A 17,394-nucleotide genomic window follows, 5' to 3' on the forward strand; every position below is an offset into this window, starting at 1 on the left:
TCTGAGCAGGGGGTGGCACTGAGCATTGAGGGTGGGGAGGAAGGTGTAGGGGACAGTGCAGGTTGGCGGCCTGGCAGGCCCAACTCTGGGATCAGTGGGAGTTGGTTGATAAATGGGTTAGGACACACGATGGTGAGCCCGGAACTGAATTCCAGTGTTATTCAGGGAGCAGTTGCTCCATGCCAGTTAAGGTGCTCGGTGCTGGACAGGATGACTAAGACATATTTGATGCCGTGAATGACTTATGCTCTGTTGGAGCCTGGGGGAGGGAAAGGGAGGGAAAGATGGGTTGGAGAAATGCCACAAAGATTAGTGGAGGATACTGAGTGTCAAAGAGAAATTGGGGCCCGAGGCAGGGAGACCCCGTCTGTTCAGGGCATTGGGAGGGCTGCATGGAGGAGGCACATTTGAGATAGGTCTTGAAGAAGAGGACATTTCTACCTGGAGGAAAGGGGAGGCTGGGAGTTGAGGTTGGGGAGAGCATTGCAGTCTGGGAGAGAACACAAATGAGTCCCCAAGCAGGGAGCCTCGTGGGGGCGGTCGGGGGAGAGCAGGCAGGAGCTGCTGAGCAATGTGGACTTTGTGGAGTAGGACTTTGTGGCCCAGCCAGATTGTTAGGGTTGGAAAACCAGGAAGAAGTGTTTTTATCTGTTTGGGGCAATGGTTCTCAAACAAAGAAAAGCCTGTGTTGACACCTGCTGTCTGAGAGCTTGGGTCTGGTTCTGCAGTGTGAGGTGATGGTGGGAGTAAGAAGGACACAGAGATAGTAAGGATGCTGCTGGCGTGGTCCAAGTGGGAAGAAAAAGAGCCCTACATGGTGATATTCTGGAAGGATATCATGGATGATTGCAAAAGGTATAGGGGTGGGGGGTCCCAGGAGCTACAGGAGGCTGACAAACACAGTGGACAGGGCAAACGAAAACCCCAGGACAAGGCAAGTTTCCCAGGCTGGGTGCTTGTCAGGCCAATAAGGAAGTCAACAAGAGCTGGTTTGGGTGAGGTAGGGAAAACAGTGGCATAGCCTAGATGGACAGAGGATACACAGGCTGCTGGAAATGTGGGTCTAGGATCAAGGCTAGGTATGGAGGCTTGAGAGTCATTCCCATCATTGTCACTGTCACCATTAAGCAGCTACCACTTATGAAGCTCCTGCTCTCTGCTGGGTGCTCCATGAAATAATTTAATCCTCACAAGAAGATACAGGGTCAGCAGGATAAACCCCACTTAATAGATATGAAAACTGAGAGTCAAAGATGTTAAATTCATCCAAGTCCAATCAGCCGGGATCTGGGGCTGGCCATTCCCCTTACTTGCCACTTGCTCACCGGCCCATCAAAGTAGAAGTTAAGAGAGTGGATTGGGTCCTCAGAGGGAAGGCAGACAGGGCTGAGAAGGTATCCACCTGGGGAGCACGTTTACAGTGACCTGGAAGGCTCTGCCTGACACAGCTCCCTTCTTAATTCATTGTTAATTATCACCCATCACGGGCTCCTCTGATGATGTCCAACACAGAAGCCGTGGATGATGTCCAGAGTGTACGGGGAAAATTAAAACGTGTGGAGACTGGCAGTGGCACCCATGTGACTCGTAATCAGCGCACGTAGGGGTTTTGTGGCCAGAATACAGGATTAAGGGGTTGTAGGGAGACAGGACAACCAGGATAGACTGAGTCATGAGCACTGGGGAGAGTTGCAGAAAGGAGCCGGGAGGGAGGCTGAGGAGGCCCCCTCAGTGACAAGCCCCAGATCTGCCTCTTCCTTGCTGGTTGGCCTTGGATGAGTTTAACATCTCTCGCCCTTGACTGAGATGGGAGGCAGCAGGACCCAGAGCACAGGGCTCAGGGCAGGGTTGGGTCAGCATCTGGCCTTTGCTCCTGGAGTGAGGCAGAGGTTAGTGTTCTGGAGGTTCAGTGTAAAATAGGAAGAAAGGGAACAGGCTAGTGCCCCAGCGGCAGTGGAGTCAGCAGTTACGCTGTAGCCTGGGGAGATCTGGGGAGATCTGTGGCCAGGTGCAAAGCTGCAGATAGGACGAAGGAAATGGGAGTAAAAAGAGCATGTGTAGGGTGAGCTGAACACACAAAGGAGGCAGGAGCGGGAGAGCGTCTGCTGTGAGTCAGATTAGGAAGGTTTTTGAGAGTCACAAATATAACTTTGGAATTAATTTGTCCAATACACACTCATTGAAGGCCCACTATGTGCTGGGCACTGTCCAAGCATTGGAGGAGATAGCAGTGGCCACGGCAGGTGAAATCTGCCCTCGTGGGACTTGATGTCTAGTGGAGGATGTGATGGGACAGATGCAAGAATTTAAAATCTGGTTTTCTTTCCTGCTTGGGTGAAGCATAGACATTGCCCAGTAGTACACGGAGTCTCCTAGGGTTATGTCAGCTGGTCTTCTGCCTTCAAGCAGGATGATACCATGCCAAGGGCATGGACCCCATCACCATTTTGGAAGCATCTCAAGCAATGGATTTCATACCTTCCCTGTGTTGCCAACAGCATCTCGTGCTGCAAAAGGATGCTCTTGGGCCTGGGGTTTTCCTAGAAGTATAAATAGGCCAGACGGGAAAGAAATGTGAAATCTGGCCGGGCGCGGTGGCCCACGCCTGTAATCCCAGCACTTTGGGAGGCCAAGGTGGGCGGATCACTGAGGTGCCAGGAGTTCAGGTCCAGCCTGGCCAACATAGCAAAACTCTGTCTCTACTAAAAAAAATACAAAAGTTAGCCAGGCACAGTGGCACATGCCTGTAATCCCAGCACTTTGGGAGGCCAAGGTGGGGTATAAATAGGCCAGACGGGAAAGAAATGTGAAATCTGGCCGGGCACGGTGGCTTACGCCTATAATCCCAGCACTCTGGGAGGCCAAGGTGGGCGGATCACCAAGGCACCAGGAGTTCAAGTCCAGCCTGGCAAACATGGCAAATCCCTGTCTCTACTTAAAAAAATACAAAAATTAGCCAGGCACAGTGGCGCACACCTGTAATCCCAGCTACTCGGGAGGCTGAGGCAGGAGAATCGCTTGAACCCAGGAGGCGGAGGTTATGGTGAGCCGAGATCGTGCCACTGCACTCCAGCCTGGGTGACAGAGCGGGACTCCATCTCAAAAAAAAAAAAAAAGAAATGTGAAATCTGTCAGTTTCTCATGGTGCTTGAATAGGGTTGAGAGACAGAAATTGAGAGAAAAGGAGACATTTTAGTGATCAGTTCCCCTTCCTCTCTACATTTCCCCTTGGGGAAGGACTTTCCTGCCTGAGCCAAAGCCAAGTCCCTATTCCAGGCCTCAGGGAATGTGTCAAAGTTCAGCAGGGAGAATGAGCCAAGCTACATTATTTCTGCAGGAGCAGGAACAGAATGCCTCAGAGGCAAGTATCTGTGTCTCTTATGGGTGCATGAGGTCATACCTAGTAAAGATCAAGTGGGGAAGTGTCCAGTTCGTACCGTGGGCAGAACTCTCAGATGGCCCCCAAGTCCCCTTCATGCTAGTGTACACATCCTATATAATCCCCTTCCCTTGAGTATGGGCAGGATGAGTGAATGTGATGGGACATCACTCCGATGATTAGGTTACCAATTGGTTGATTTTGAGTTAATAAAAAGAAACATCACCCAGGGTGGGTCTGAGCTAATCAGGTCAGCCCTATAAATGAAGCTGAAGCCCCAGACAGACACTGTGCCGTTAGCCTTGAAGGACCGAGCTATCAGGTTATGAAGCGGGCCACATGGTAGGGGACAGCAGGCAACCTCTAGTGACTGAGGGCCTAAGTCCTGTGATTACAAGGAATTGAATTGTGCCAACAAGAGTGAGCTCAAAGGAGGACCCCACACCTTAGATGATATTGCAGCCCTGACTGATATCTTGGTTTCAGCCTGGTGAGATCCCGAGCAGATAACCCGGATGAGCTGTGCCCAGACTAGATTCACAGAGCTGCATGAGAAATAAACAGGTGCTACTTTAAGTGGCTGGATTTGTGGTCATGTGTTACACAGCAATAGATGAGGAATACACTTGAAGACCCCTCCAATAGGGGGATTGTGATAGCACTGGGAGCTTCCTCCTGCTCAGGGCCTTGTCCCTCATGAAATGCAAGTAACTTTGGGAGAAGCCATATAGGAAGGCTTAGTCGCCATTTACACATTAATCTGCATGAGTTCCAACGATCTCCAAGGGTAGAGTTGGATGTTGGGGGAGACAGAATGATGTCCCCAGGTTTGGGAATGGGGAATGGGAATGGCCAGGCTGGAAGCACTGGAGGCAAGCACTAAGGATGTCTCATTTTATCTGGGATTGTCCTTGGGGATTGGGGTTGAATCCACAAGGTCTCCTGAGCTAAGAGGCTACCTCTGCTAGCGTGGAATGGGGCACCCATCACACCCTGCAGGGAGGGAGCAGAGGGCACGGCTGGGCTGTGGGAGGCAGGCATTCATTCTGGCTGCAGCCTTTGGGGGCTCCAGTGGAGCAGGAAGCAGGTTGAAGTGTTGTGCTGAGGGATGAAGTATGGCCTTTCTATCTGTACCCTCGCCATCCATGATCCCTGGAGAACAATCTGTACCCTCCCCACCCATGATCCCTGGAGAACATGGGACGTCCCTGTTCTTGCCTTGAGTAGCTCATCTCAGCGCACCCATCCCGATTCTTCATTCATTCGGGAAGGACACCACGTGTAAGTGGCATGTCTGGTTGTGAATAGCAAACACTCGCACTTCCCAAACTTCTCTGAGGGCTGATCAGAGTCTAGGATGCCACCATTTAAGCCCATCACCTTCACACAGGCCTTGTCCCTTATTTAAAGGCAGAAGCCTCTGGGGGCATGGCTGTCATACCTCCCCAGTCCTTTCCTGAGAAGTTTCCATAGGGAGGAAAAGTGAGAGCATAGCAACCTGAGAGGAGAAAACCCACGGACAGGAGGACAGAGCCGAGAGGGGGCACGCTGGCCCCTGACAGAAGTTTTCCTGGGATCAGATCTGCCCAGGTGAGGCGCCATGCCCCCGAGCCCACCCCACCCAGCCCTGCCCTGGTTGGACAGCTCCCACCGTAAGAGCAGAGGTGACTCAAATTGGGGAACTCTTGGTAATGGTGGCCTGGAGGGACCCCCATTCTTGAGACACCCACTCAACTTTTTAGCAAATCCACGTTTACTGAGCAGCTAACTATGTACTGGGAACACACAGATGGTCCAACCCCAATCCCGACCCTTCTGATGTTCCCAGGGAAAGGAGCCACCCCAACACAGAGACGTGGTTGCTGGGGAGGAGCAGGGAAGCACGAGGAGCTGTGAGGTTTTTTAGCATTTCTGTTTTTCATTGTTTATTGTTTTAAAGTGTGCAGAAAAGTAGAAACGACAGTGTTATAAACTCCCCCGTAGCTATCATCCAGCTGTAACCATTTTATTAATATTTATTAATATTAATATTGTGTCATCTAACTCTTCTACATTTTTTGACAGAATATTTTAACACAACTTCAAGATATCATGCATTTTACCCATAAGTACTTCTGTATGCATCTCTGACATGAACTTTAAAAAAAAAAAAAAGAAGAAAAGAAAAGAAAAAAAGTAAAAAACAGAGACAAGGTCTCACTGTTTTGCCCAGGCTGGAGTGCTGTGGTACAATCACAGCTCACTGTAACCTCCAACTCCTTGGGCTCAAGCAGTCCTCCCGCCCCAGCCTTCCCAGTAGCTGAGGACCACAGGCGTGCGCGCACCGGGACACCCAGTTAATTTTTTTTTTTTTTCAAGAGAGAGACAAGGTCTAGCTATGTTGCCCAGCCTGGTCTCCAACTCCTGAGCTCAAGCAATCTTCTTCCTTAGCCTCCCAAGATGCTAGGACTGCAGGCCTGAGCTAATGCGCCCGGCCATGGACATGTTGTAACACCCGCCACAGCAGCAATATCTGAATGCCATATGCAGCACCTCCCTCCTGGCCCTTGAGACATCACTAGTCCCCAGAACGGACCCCTCCGTCCTACACCTCTAGGAGTCTTGCCATGTGGCCATGACGTTCTAGGCGGTGCAGACTTTAGCTGCCCAGGAGCGCCCCCCCCGCCCCCGTCCATTCCTGGGCCCCACCCGAGTTTGGCCGGGTGACTCCACCAGTCCTCAGAAGGGCTGACCGCCCTTCCCCTCTGAGCCCTTCCTCCTCTCTGTCCTCGTCCTTGCAGATTGAAATGCTAGAACACAAGTACGGGGGTCACCTGGTGTCCCGGCGCGCCGCTTGCACCATCCAAACCGCCTTCCGCCAATACCAGCTCAGCAAGAACTTCGAGAAAATCCGCAACTCGCTTCTGGAGAGCCGCCTGCCACGGCGGATCTCCCTGCGCAAGGTGCGGTCACCCACGGCCGAGAGCCTGGCGGCCGAGAAAGCGCTCATGGAGGGCTACGGCCTCCTGGGGCTGCCGCTGGTGCGCTCGCCCTCCCTGCCGCCCACCTTCGCAGGCACCCTCACCGAGCTGGAGGACTCCTTCACCGAGCAGGTGCAATCCCTGGCCAAGTCCATCGACGACGCGCTCAGCACGTGGAGCCTCAAGACCATGTGCTCCCTGCAGGAGAGTGGCGCTTACCAGCTCCACCAGGCCCTGCAGGCGGCCGCGGGGCCCCCAGGCCTGGAGGCCGAGGGGCGGGAGCCGGAGAGCGCAGGCCCCGGGCCCGGGGATGACGCCGCGGAGACCCCCGGCCTGCCCCCGGCCCACAGCGGGACCCTCATGATGGCTTTCCGGGACGTCACGGTGCAGATCGCCAACCAGAACATATCCGTCTCCTCCTCCACGGCTCTGTCGGTGGCCAACTGCCTGGGCGCTCAGACGGTCCAGGCCCCCGCAGAGCCCGCGGCGGGCAAGGCCGAGCAGGGCGAGACCTCTGGGCGGGAGGCCCCGGAAGCCCCCGCTGTGGGCCGGGAGGACGCGTCAGCCGAGGACTCATGCGCAGCGGCTGGGGCTAGTGGGGCGGCGGATGAGGCCACAGCCCCCAAAACAGAGGAGGAAGAGGAGGAGGAGGAGACGGCGGAGGTGGGGAGAGGGGCCGAGGCCGAGGCAGGCGACGTGGAGCAGCTGAGCAGCAGCAGCACGTCCACCAAGTCCGCCAAGTCAGGCTCGGAGGCGTCGGCCTCCGCCTCCAAGGACGCCCTGCAGGCCATGATCCTGAGCCTGCCGCGCTACCACTGCGAGAACCCAGCCAGCTGCAAGTCGCCCACGCTCTCCACCGACACGCTGCGCAAGCGGCTCTACCGCATCGGCCTCAACCTCTTCAACATGTAAGTCAGCCCTGGCCCCCAGCCCGGAGTCCTGGGCGTCCTGGGAGGGAGGGAAGGAGGAGGGCACCTTCCCTCCACCAAGCAGGGCGCCAGGTAACTTCCCACGTCATGCCAGGGTCCTCCAGGCGCATCTGCGCCGTGCCTGCTCCCTGAGGTCATGTTTAGGAAGTACATATTTTATTTTAATCATCCTGAGTTTATTTTAAGAAAGATTAAAGGAAAAAAATAACACATCAAACACATGCTTTCACAACTGTTACAGCTTAAGATGAAGCTAGGGTTTGAAAAGTAAGAGAATGTAAAAGAAAAGACAGTATTAAGTAAATAACAGTCCAGGCCGTTTGAGGATTACGCAGCAATCATTCGGGTGGATATGAAGCCAGGGAAAACGCATTAGCTCCCAGGGTTGGTGAAATGCGAGGCTGGGTGGGGGAGGGAGGAGAGGCGCCTCGTAAAGAATGCCGGCTGAGAGCAGGAGACGGGAGGGCTACGAGGAAGACAGAGTGTGAAGCAGGCAGAGGCACAGGAGAAAGAGAACAGGGGAGAAATGACCGACCGCCATAGCTCAGAGACCCCAGCGAGACCGGGACTGGTCCTGCACCGAATGTATACAGCCAGTCCCAAGCAGAGGAAAGGAAGCACACCTGCCCCTCCCATGGAAATGTCAGGCCAGGAGGCAGGCACTCGCCTCCATCCTCCACTCGCCCCTTCATAACCCTGCGCCAAGAGCACATCTCCCCGGCCCTAATGCATGTTCATTCGTTCATTCGGCTGTTATTTATTGGGTGCCAGGCACTGTGACCACAGAGATGAGAAGGACACATCCCCTGGCCTCAAGAGGCTTCTATTCTAGGGGAAGTAGCTACTGTTCATAGCTCACCTTACATAAAGCATCTGTAATCTTCCAGCAGTATCTACACAGAGGTATTACCATGCTGTTTTACAGAAAAGAAGCCGGCTCACACCAGTAAGGCGAAATGCACACGATGAAATAGCTAGTACTCGGCAGACCTAGGGGAAGGCGGATCTGACTCTGAACCACCCCCACTTCTGCAGTGTCTCTTCTGCATGCACATGAAAACTCACACAGACACTCATCTGCCCCAAGACAGGAATTCTTAAACTATCCATAGTGAAGAACCAGTTTTGTTCCCCCACACCCTTCTGAAATTACATTGTGGGCTAATACTTTTGTAAAATACAATAAAAATGAGGTGCTAGAAAAACAATCACATGCCTGGCTGTCCCGGAAAATGTCGAAATGCTATGGGAGGTTCTCAGTCCTACCTTGTGTTTCTGTACTTATCTCCTCCCGGACCTGTGAGAAACAGCTCAGGGAGCAGCATGGCTTCAAAGCTTGTAAAGGGAAGAGGTGGTGTGGCGGAGGTCTCACCTCGGTTTCTCCCACCCTCTCTCCAGGGTTGGGGCGTCTGCGGTGGGGACCTGCATATTGACAACAGGATATGGGTAGGGGGAAGGGCAGGACTGGGGTAAGACCCAGGAGGCAGGGACAGAGAAGGGTACTTCTCCTCCATCTGCTCTGGAATTCACTTTGTTTGCAGATCTCCCCTGTCCTCCTTCTGGTCACACACCATCCTCTGCGTGAGGACATTCAGTGGGTTGAGGCTCTGGTGAGAGAAGCTTCAATGGGGAACTGGATTTCCAAGAACCTCTGGGTACTTCTATGGGTGGAAGACAGGCAGGAAAGGGTCATGGATGGCTTCAGCTCACTCTCTACTGCTTCTCCCCACCCCCACCTCCAGAAACCCGGACAAGGGCATCCAGTTCCTGATCTCACGCGGCTTCATCCCTGACACCCCCATCGGTGTGGCCCATTTCCTCCTCCAGCGAAAGGGCCTCAGCCGCCAGATGATTGGAGAGTTCCTGGGCAACAGCAAGAAGCAGTTCAACCGCGACGTGCTGGAGTGAGTACCCCACACTCCGGGCTTTCCCCACTCCTTCCCACACCCCACCTGCCCGGGTTCTCTCTGAGCTCCTTGGTGAAATCCTCGCTCCAGTTCTAACAGCTTCCAGATTGTCCACAGGAACCAGAATCCCCTCTTTAGCCCATCACCCCAGTGGGCCGGAGCCCTGTCTCCCGTCAAGAGTCATTGATTGAGTTCGCCCCAGGCCAGGCTTCGTTTGAGGCAGCAGGGATACAGAAATGGTCCAAAGAGACAAAAAGCCCTTTCTGCCTGTCACTCTCCAGGGCAAGAGAAACCAGGAAAAGGAAAGGGCTTGTGTCAGCACTGGGGTTCATCTCTGCCTGGTGAAGAGCCCCTCAGCCCCCCTCCCCCAGGACCCTCCCATTCTCCAAGGTTCATTTTCATATCGCTGGAGGCAAAAATGTGAGACAGAAAAAAGAAGGGGTTAAACTGAGGGTTTTAGAGCAAGAAAATACTACAATTCCATAAAGATAAATCTACCAACAAAATCATGACCAAAGAAAAATTGTTTCTTTAAAACCAGAGAAAATGGTTTTAAAGTCCAGTAGCAGGGTGGGGACCCCCAGGGGGCTGCCTTTGCCCCCGCTCAGCCTTGATAGTGTGGACAGGCAAGAGTCTCTTCACACTCACGCCTTGTCCAGAATGGCAGGGCGGGGCTGGCGCTCCTCTGAGGCTGAGGGGCCTTGCAGCTACTCCTTCCCTGGGACATCGGCTCCAGCCCCTGCCATGCCCCCGTGCTCTTTCTGGCTTCCACTGGTCCCCTAGGTTGGCCTCTTTCTTGAAGGTCTCCATTCTTCAGGGACCCTCCCTCATTTCTCTCCCCTCTTTCTCCTTGGGGACAGTCAGCAGAAGTGTCTCCCCGGAGGCCCTGGGAAGAGCTCTCCCTTTCATCCTCGCTCCTGGCGCAGCAAGGGACTGCCAGAGAGGGTTTGGACGCTGGGGGAGTCACCCACCCAGTGGTCAGCTTCCCTGGAGTGGGAGCTTGGAGATTTCGCTTCTATTTATGGAGCCGTCTTGGTGCTGTGTGCCCATGTTGAGAAGCCCCTGTCCTCTGGGCCTGCGTTTCCATGCCTGCAGAGTGGTGCTGGGTTGTGAGGGCTGGACCCATTGCCCTCTGAAATCCCTGTCACATTTCTAAATCCACTGACGTGGTGGTTTTCTGACTGAGTTCAATGAGTGAGGGCTGGGGTCCGCACAGGTACCTTGAAATCCCTGCACAGCCCTCAGCTGGGCAGAACTGAGTTCCTGTCCCTGACTCTTGGTGGCTTTTGACAATTTATCATCCCTCCTGGAGCTGCTGGTGGAGACGCTCTGTGGACCTCAAAGAGGAAAGAGAGACAATGCTAGGCAGCGTCTCCCTCTCACCTCCTTTCTCTTCTCCCTCCGGCTTCCCTTCCCTTCCCCAGCACTGCTGTGGGGGCCCATGGAGGTGCTACTGGGATCCAGGATACATCTAGGTTGCAGAAGGGGAGAGATGGCATTTCCTCACGCCCTTCCTTTTCTGTGTCCCCTAGTTGGCTCATCTCTCTGGCTTTCCTGCACTGTTGTCCCAGTCCATCCCTTCCCAAGCCAGGGTGAGGTGCTGGCCCTGTAGCCCCAGGCACCCCTGCTGTCTCTCTGCTCTGGGGGCAGGAGTGACTCTGCTTCACCCACAGGCCCTGACTGTTGTCTGTTTTCTTCTGTCTTTCCCAGTCTCCATGTGGCCTGCGCCCTAAATTCTAACCTGCAAAGCCCACATTGATCTGGAGTGCTGGGAACACAGCGTTTTCCTGCAGCCCAGGTGGTGCTGAGTCGCACAATGGAAACTAATTGCCCTCTTCCCTGGGAGGCTGGGTGTATGGGCTGTGGGCTGGAGGCTTGGAGCAGTGGCTGCGAGCCTGTGCTGAGGAGGGGAGCTGGGCTGGGGGCTGGGGGCTGGGCTAACCTTAGGCAGGGATCAGGCTTGGGATGGGTAGGGGCCAGACTCCCGCCTTGGTACACTCTTCCAGTGAGAAGAGGCAGCGTGGTGAGATAGGAGAAATAGCTGGACCCGGGCTCTGCTCCTCTGTGCTGTGTGGCTTTGGCAAGACACCTCTCTGGGCCTCGGTGTCCTCATCTGTAAAATGAGAGGGCTGGGCAATGTGATTGCAAAAGTTTCTCCAAGTCCTGAGAATCTACCGCCTTTCCCATCTCTTAGTGCATTGGTAGCACTGCCCTAAACACTGGGGCATGATTTGTCATCCTGCCAGAGCAGCCCACAGGCCCCAGGGCCGTGCTGGGGTGCCAGAGTTCATGCAGGGCAGTGCTGGGGTGCCAGAGTTCATGCAGGGCAGTGCTGGGGTGCCAGGGTTCATGCAGGGCAGTGCTGGGGTGCCAGGGTTCATGCAGGGCAGTGCTGGGGTGCCAGGGTTCATGCAGGGCAGTGCTGGGGTGCCAGGGTTCATGCAGGGCAGTGCTGGGGTGCCAGGGTTCATGCAGGGCAGTGCTGGGGTGCCAGGGTTCATGCAGGGCAGTGCTGGGGTGCCAGGGTTCATGCAGGGCAGTGCTGGGGTGCCAGGGTTCATGCAGGGCAGTGCTGGGGTGCCAGGGTTCATGCAGGGCAGTGCTGGGGTGCCAGGGTTCATGCAGGGCAGTGCTGGGGTGCCAGGGTTCATGCAGGGCAGTGCTGGGGTGCCAGGGTTCATGCAGGGCCGTGCTGGGGTGCCAGGGTTCATGCAGGGCAGTGCTGGGGTGCCAGGGTTCATGCAGGGCAGTGCTGGGGTGCCAGGGTTCATGCAGGGCAGTGCTGGGATGCCAGGGTTCATGGGGGAATGAGTTGGCCATTTGTTATTCATTCAACAAACATTGAGCACTTATTTATTGTGTGTTGAGAATGGGGCCACACTGGGCACCCGTGTGTGTGTGTGTGTGTGTGTGTGTGTGTGTGTGTGTGTGTGAAGAGGCATGGCTCACAGTCTCAGGGAACGTACAGACCCAGGTGTGGATGGGGAGAGGTGAGAAGCAGGAGCATGGAAAGAGAGTGAGAAGAGCAAGGGGCCTCCAGCCGGAACCCCGGCTTGGGCAAGGTTGAGTGCAGAGCTAAGCCCTGATATGCCCTGGTGAAACCCGCAATCCCTCATGCTTGATTGTGTAGCCCTGCAGGCCTGGCATGCTGACTCAGCGCCACAGAAAGGAGCCCCTCCCTGAAGTCCATAGGTCACTGACTGCCTTGCTTCTCTCCGAGGTGGAGAGGGCCCTGTCCTGCAAAGGGCAGGGAGAAGATGGAGAAGCAGAAAGTGGCAGGCACTAGCAGGGGAGGGGGGCGCTGGAGTCTTTGCATTTCCCTGCCACTCTGACTGTGTCTTCCTTACTCCCGCCGGAGAAAACACACACACTAACCGAGTCGCCAGGTGCCATTTTGCCCAGGCCTGGAAGGCTTCATTGGGATTCTATACGGCTCCCCTGCCCCCGCCTGGTGACATTTAGCAGTGGCATTCATTCTGTACAAAGCTGTTTGCCGAATAAAAGGATATAAATCACCCATCCCCTTGGAGACTAAAACAGCCCAAACCACAGCACTCTCCCAAGAAGCAGCCGATGAGGAAGAGCCGATGAGAAAGCCTCTGAGAGGGGAAGGGTGTGCTTCCCAACTGTCAGGCCTGTGCGGAAAGGAAGAGGAGGGAGAGAGCAGCTGCCACCTCGGCTGCTGGTCTGAGTCTGAGCATCATGAATGCTGTGACATTTGCTTTCAGAATTCGGCCCTCAGCGCTCTTGGAAGCTGACATCTCCATCCTTTTGTATCTTATTTTCACAGAAGACACATTCCAAGAAGGAATGTATTCTTACCAGGCCTTATCAAATGACAATAATAGAAGGCATTCTGAGCTCAAAGAGCCACACCCATTCCAGTGTTTACCTGCAAAGGTTTCGCTTTTGGTTTTTTTGAGACAGAGTCTTGCTCTGTTGCCTGGAGTGCGGTGGTGCAACCATGCCTCACTGCAGCCTTAAATTCCCAGGCTCAAGAGAACCCCTCACCTCAGCCTCCTGAAGAGCTGGCACCGCTGGCATGTGCCACCACACCTAGCTAATTGTTAAATATTTTTGTAGCGATGGGGGTCTCACTGTGTTGCCCAGCTGGTCTCAAACTCCTGGCCTCACACAGTGCTCCCACCTCAGCCTCCCAAAATGTTGGAATTACAGGCATGAATCACTAGGCCCAGCCTGTTTGTTTTTAGAGAAGAAATCAGCCTCAGTTTCCTCATTAGTAAAATGCTGGTAAGAGTACCTGTCTCATATGAATCAAACGTTTTCAAGGTACATGAAGTGCCTGATGCTTAGTAAGTTATCTGTAAATGTGAGCTCTTTCTTTTCTTTTTCTATTAGAGACAGGATCTCTCTTTGTCACCAGGGCTACTGGGCAGTGGCTTGATCAAAGCTCGCTGCAACTTGAACTCCCGGGCCCAAGTGCTCCTCCTGCCTCGGCCTCCTGAGTAGCTGGGACTACAGGCTAAATGTTAGCTATTTCATTATTATCTCTCCTACTTAAAAGCACAGACATTAGAACCCCCCACTCCCCGCCATCCCATTCCCCGCGCACAAGGAAACCTCCTCAAACATGACTCAAACTCAGGTCTACTAGGCAGACAACGAGAACTTGCTGGAACTTGCTGGGCTTTGCTGGGAAGGGGGTCGGCTCAATCTGGGGAGCATCCTGCAGCCTGAGGAAGCCCGGTCCAGAAGCTGAGAGTCACGCGGCGGCAGGCCGGCGGCAGGAGCCAGACAGCAGCCAGGGCTAGGGTCCTCTGGGGCTGGAAGCCTCTCCCTCTCGGTTTTCACATGGCTGGGGAATTTGGCTCTGCTCTATTTCCTTTCTGAAATGTTCGCTTCAGCAGGTTTGAAGGCCAGCGGATGGGGAACGTTCCATGCTGGCTGTGAGCGGCCTCTTTCTGGCCTGGATGATTTTTTCCGGTGTGAATCCCATGCACATGGAGAGCATTGGTGTCTACCATCTCCATGAAATGCAGGAAGGCAGCTTCTGGGTTGAGCTGCCGGAAGAAAGCTTCCTGGGTGTTCCTTCCCTCCACTGCGTCTGCTCCATCCTTTGTTAAATTCCAAGACATATCAGGGTTTGACGTTTGGGTCAGATTTCATTATTTTATTTCCATGGAAATATGTTGGCCAGAGTATAACAGATTTGTTCTTCTTAGAGGACGTTTAGAAATGAAGACAGATTGTCTGTCAAATTCAACAGTCTGGAAGGCTCTGGCCTTTCATTGCTAGGAAGAAATCATTTGAGAATGTCCTGCCCACATTGCTGTGTATAATCTCAGTTACCTTATTCCTGAGGAATTCCCATGAGGAAGGGGAGAGCAGGCTGGGGCCCAGGCAGACCTTATGTGTCTGGAGGAGATAAAAAGAGGCCCAGGCAGGGATTGTGGCTCACACCTGTGGTCGCAGCACTTTGGGAGGCCAAGGCATCAGAATCACTTGAACCTAGGAGGTTAGGGCTACTGTGAGCTCTTAGGGCACCACTGCACTCCAGCCTGGGCAAAAGAGACCTCATCTCTACAAAAAAAATTTTTTTAAGTAGCCAGGTGTGGTGGCGGGCACCTGTGGTCCCAGCTACTCGGGAGGCCAAGGCAGGGGAATCACTTGAGCCCAGGAGATGGAAACTGCAGTGAGTTGTGACCATGCCACTGCACTCTAGCCTGGAAGCCTGGACAACAGAGTGGGAGCCTGTCTCAAAAAAGAAGAAAGAAAGAGAGAAAGAGAGAGAGAGAGGAGAGTGGGAGGAAGGGAAGAAGGGAGGGAGGGGGAAGGAAGGAAGGAGGGAAGGAGAGAGAGAGATGAGAGAGGGAGGAAGGGAGTGAGGAGGAAGGAAGGAAGAGAGAGATAGATAGAGAGAGACAGGGACCCAGTGCAGGCAGGCAGGAATAGAAGAGTTAGGGTCATTTCCACTGCTTTGGAAACGGTACACTGCCAGCTCCAGAAGGCTGGAAGGAGAACATCTTCAAAAGTGGTGTCTTTGGGGTTATGGCCTTGACCCTTCACCTCTCCACTCTCTCCTGCCCCACTCCCACCACAGATAGACAAGGGATTCTCCTGAACAGTCAACAGTTGTGAGAGTTTAAGACCTACTTACTTCTGTAGCTGGAGACCTTGGGACCTTCAGTCCAGGATTGAGACTCCCTTTGGCTTCGTCACTTTGGCATATAAATTGGACTTTTATATAAAAATGGACCTACCTGCCACCCAGTCCTCCCCTGACTACTCAGGCCTTTGCTCTGGAGGAGTCAGTCTCCTCTGTGTGATAGCTGTGGCTGCAACAGGCCACTCCGACGTGGGCCTTCTAGAAGGGTCTTCCGGGGTGTCACTGTCTCCAGGGCAGGGCTGTCATATCTCCAGGAGGGCCGTTTGTGACCAAGCAGGCCGTGAAATATTATGCCAGCTCACACAGATCAGCATGTGCTGTGTGCCACAAGTGCTGTTCTGAGAGGCTTACATGCAAAACTCGTTCCATCTTCACAGCGACTCTGGGAGGGACGTGCTGCTAATCTATACCCAGTGAAGGCACTGAGGAACAGAGAGGTTGGGGAGCTTGCCCACAGTCACAGAGCTGATCAGTGGCTGAGGTCTGAAGCCAGGCACAATGACTCATCACCTGAGCCCTTAACCCTGCAGCATCCAGCCTCCGTGCGCTTTCCAAGACCCCTGTGGTCTGGTTGCTTTCACAGTCCTTGTCAGTCCCCCATCATGAATCATGACACTGAAGACCCCTTAGACAATCAGCTGGTCCAGCCCTCTCATTTTACCCTGGCAGAAACTGAGGCCCTGGGGAAAAGAAATGACTAGTCTCCTGGCCAGCAGCAGAGAAATTGAACAAAATCAGGTACTCTCCCACCTCTTACCTTGGCGTTATTTGCTATGCCCCGATCCTCTCAATTTGGGAAGAAAGCGCAGCTGAGAAACTGATTCGTAAGTCTCAAGAGGTCTGAGCCAGATTTAGCTTCCTCTCTCTGGTGCATGTATATCTTAAAGGGCCGACGGATGGCTGTCTAATGATACAATTCCAGGCAGAATTAGTCGGTGGGGCAGGGAGGGGCCCTGTCCACTGACAGGAGGGTCAGCCCACACCTAATGAAAATGATCATGTATTAAGCCCTGTTGTATACCAGGAACTTCACACCCACTGCCTCCTTTAACACTCATAACAGCCCTGCCCAGTAGATGTTCTCAGTGTTGTCTCCATTCTCAAGGTGAGGAAATGAGCCACCAAGAGGCTCCATGACTTGAAGTAACAGCTCCACGGCCTTTTCTTAATCCACCCACTGTTATTGGCATAGAGCAGTGCTTCCAAAAGGTGGTCCCTGGACCAGCAGCGTCAGCTTCACCTGGAAGCTTGTTAGCAATGCAAACTCTCAGTTCCTGCTCCAGGCCCACTGAATCAGACTCTGCGGCTCGGGGCCCAGCAATCCGTGCACTAATAAACCCGCCAGGCAATTCCAATGCATCACTCAGTTTGAGACCCACCAGCAAACAGGGATGCTGCCGAGCCCAGCAAAAGAAAAATCAGCTCAGGGCTTCTAAATTGTAAGGGTAGTTTGAACTTAGTTCTTTTGGTACCTGAGTCTCAAGGTGTGAGTGGCAGCCAGCCCTACCCAGGCCCCCTCAAAAGAGAGTTTCTTCATCCTCATGACATCACCAGGAACACTGGCAGGTCCTGCATCAGCTTCCTTCTCTTCTATTTTCTTAGCCGCGTCGCACTTTGCCAAAACGCCTTGACCTTTGTTGAGCGTGTTATGAATTCTGACGAACAAAATAACTCTCTGGAGGATGGGGATCTTTTTAATTGAATTGTAGAAGCCAACAACTGCCAAATAAAGCCAGGGTTTCTACATTCCGTGGCAATAGGTGGTTTAGCTTTCCTTCCTAATCCTGAAACCTGGGCTTAGTCTCAGCCAGGAGCACGAGCTAGGGCTTCACCTTCCAGATCTTCGCCGTCTCTTCCAGCCAATTAAAAATCCCTGCTGCTACCATTACCTATTTTCAGCTCCCAACCAGTTCCTTTGTCTGCCAGACACTGTCTTGCTATCATTAAAAAAAAAAAGAAGGTTGAGATGATGAAATTCATTTTGATCACAGGCGTGTAGGACGCTTCATTTCCCTGCAACACAAACTGATTCCACGCACAGATCAATGTTAACAAGCAATTTTATGCAAGATTGTACCTGTTTCTTCAGAGG

The 17,394-nt window shown here is 53.5% G+C and overlaps 1 protein-coding gene across 9 annotated transcripts in view; it reads left to right on the plus strand.

Moving 5' to 3' along the window:
• The window catches only part of IQSEC3 (IQ motif and Sec7 domain ArfGEF 3), a 103,345-nt gene that overhangs the window by 58,983 nt on the left and 26,968 nt on the right, over positions 1-17,394 (plus strand). For all 9 annotated transcript variants that reach the window (XM_016922669.4, XM_016922670.4, XM_016922672.4 and 6 more), the window contains 2 exons: positions 6,160-7,247; positions 9,011-9,172. In XM_016922669.4, the coding sequence (XP_016778158.3) occupies positions 6,160-7,247; positions 9,011-9,172 (1,250 nt within the window). The remainder of the gene's footprint in view (positions 1-6,159; positions 7,248-9,010; positions 9,173-17,394) is intronic.

This window comes from Pan troglodytes, chromosome 10 (assembly GCF_028858775.2).
Source record: "Pan troglodytes isolate AG18354 chromosome 10, NHGRI_mPanTro3-v2.0_pri, whole genome shotgun sequence".
Classification (NCBI taxonomy): domain Eukaryota; kingdom Metazoa; phylum Chordata; class Mammalia; order Primates; family Hominidae; genus Pan; species Pan troglodytes.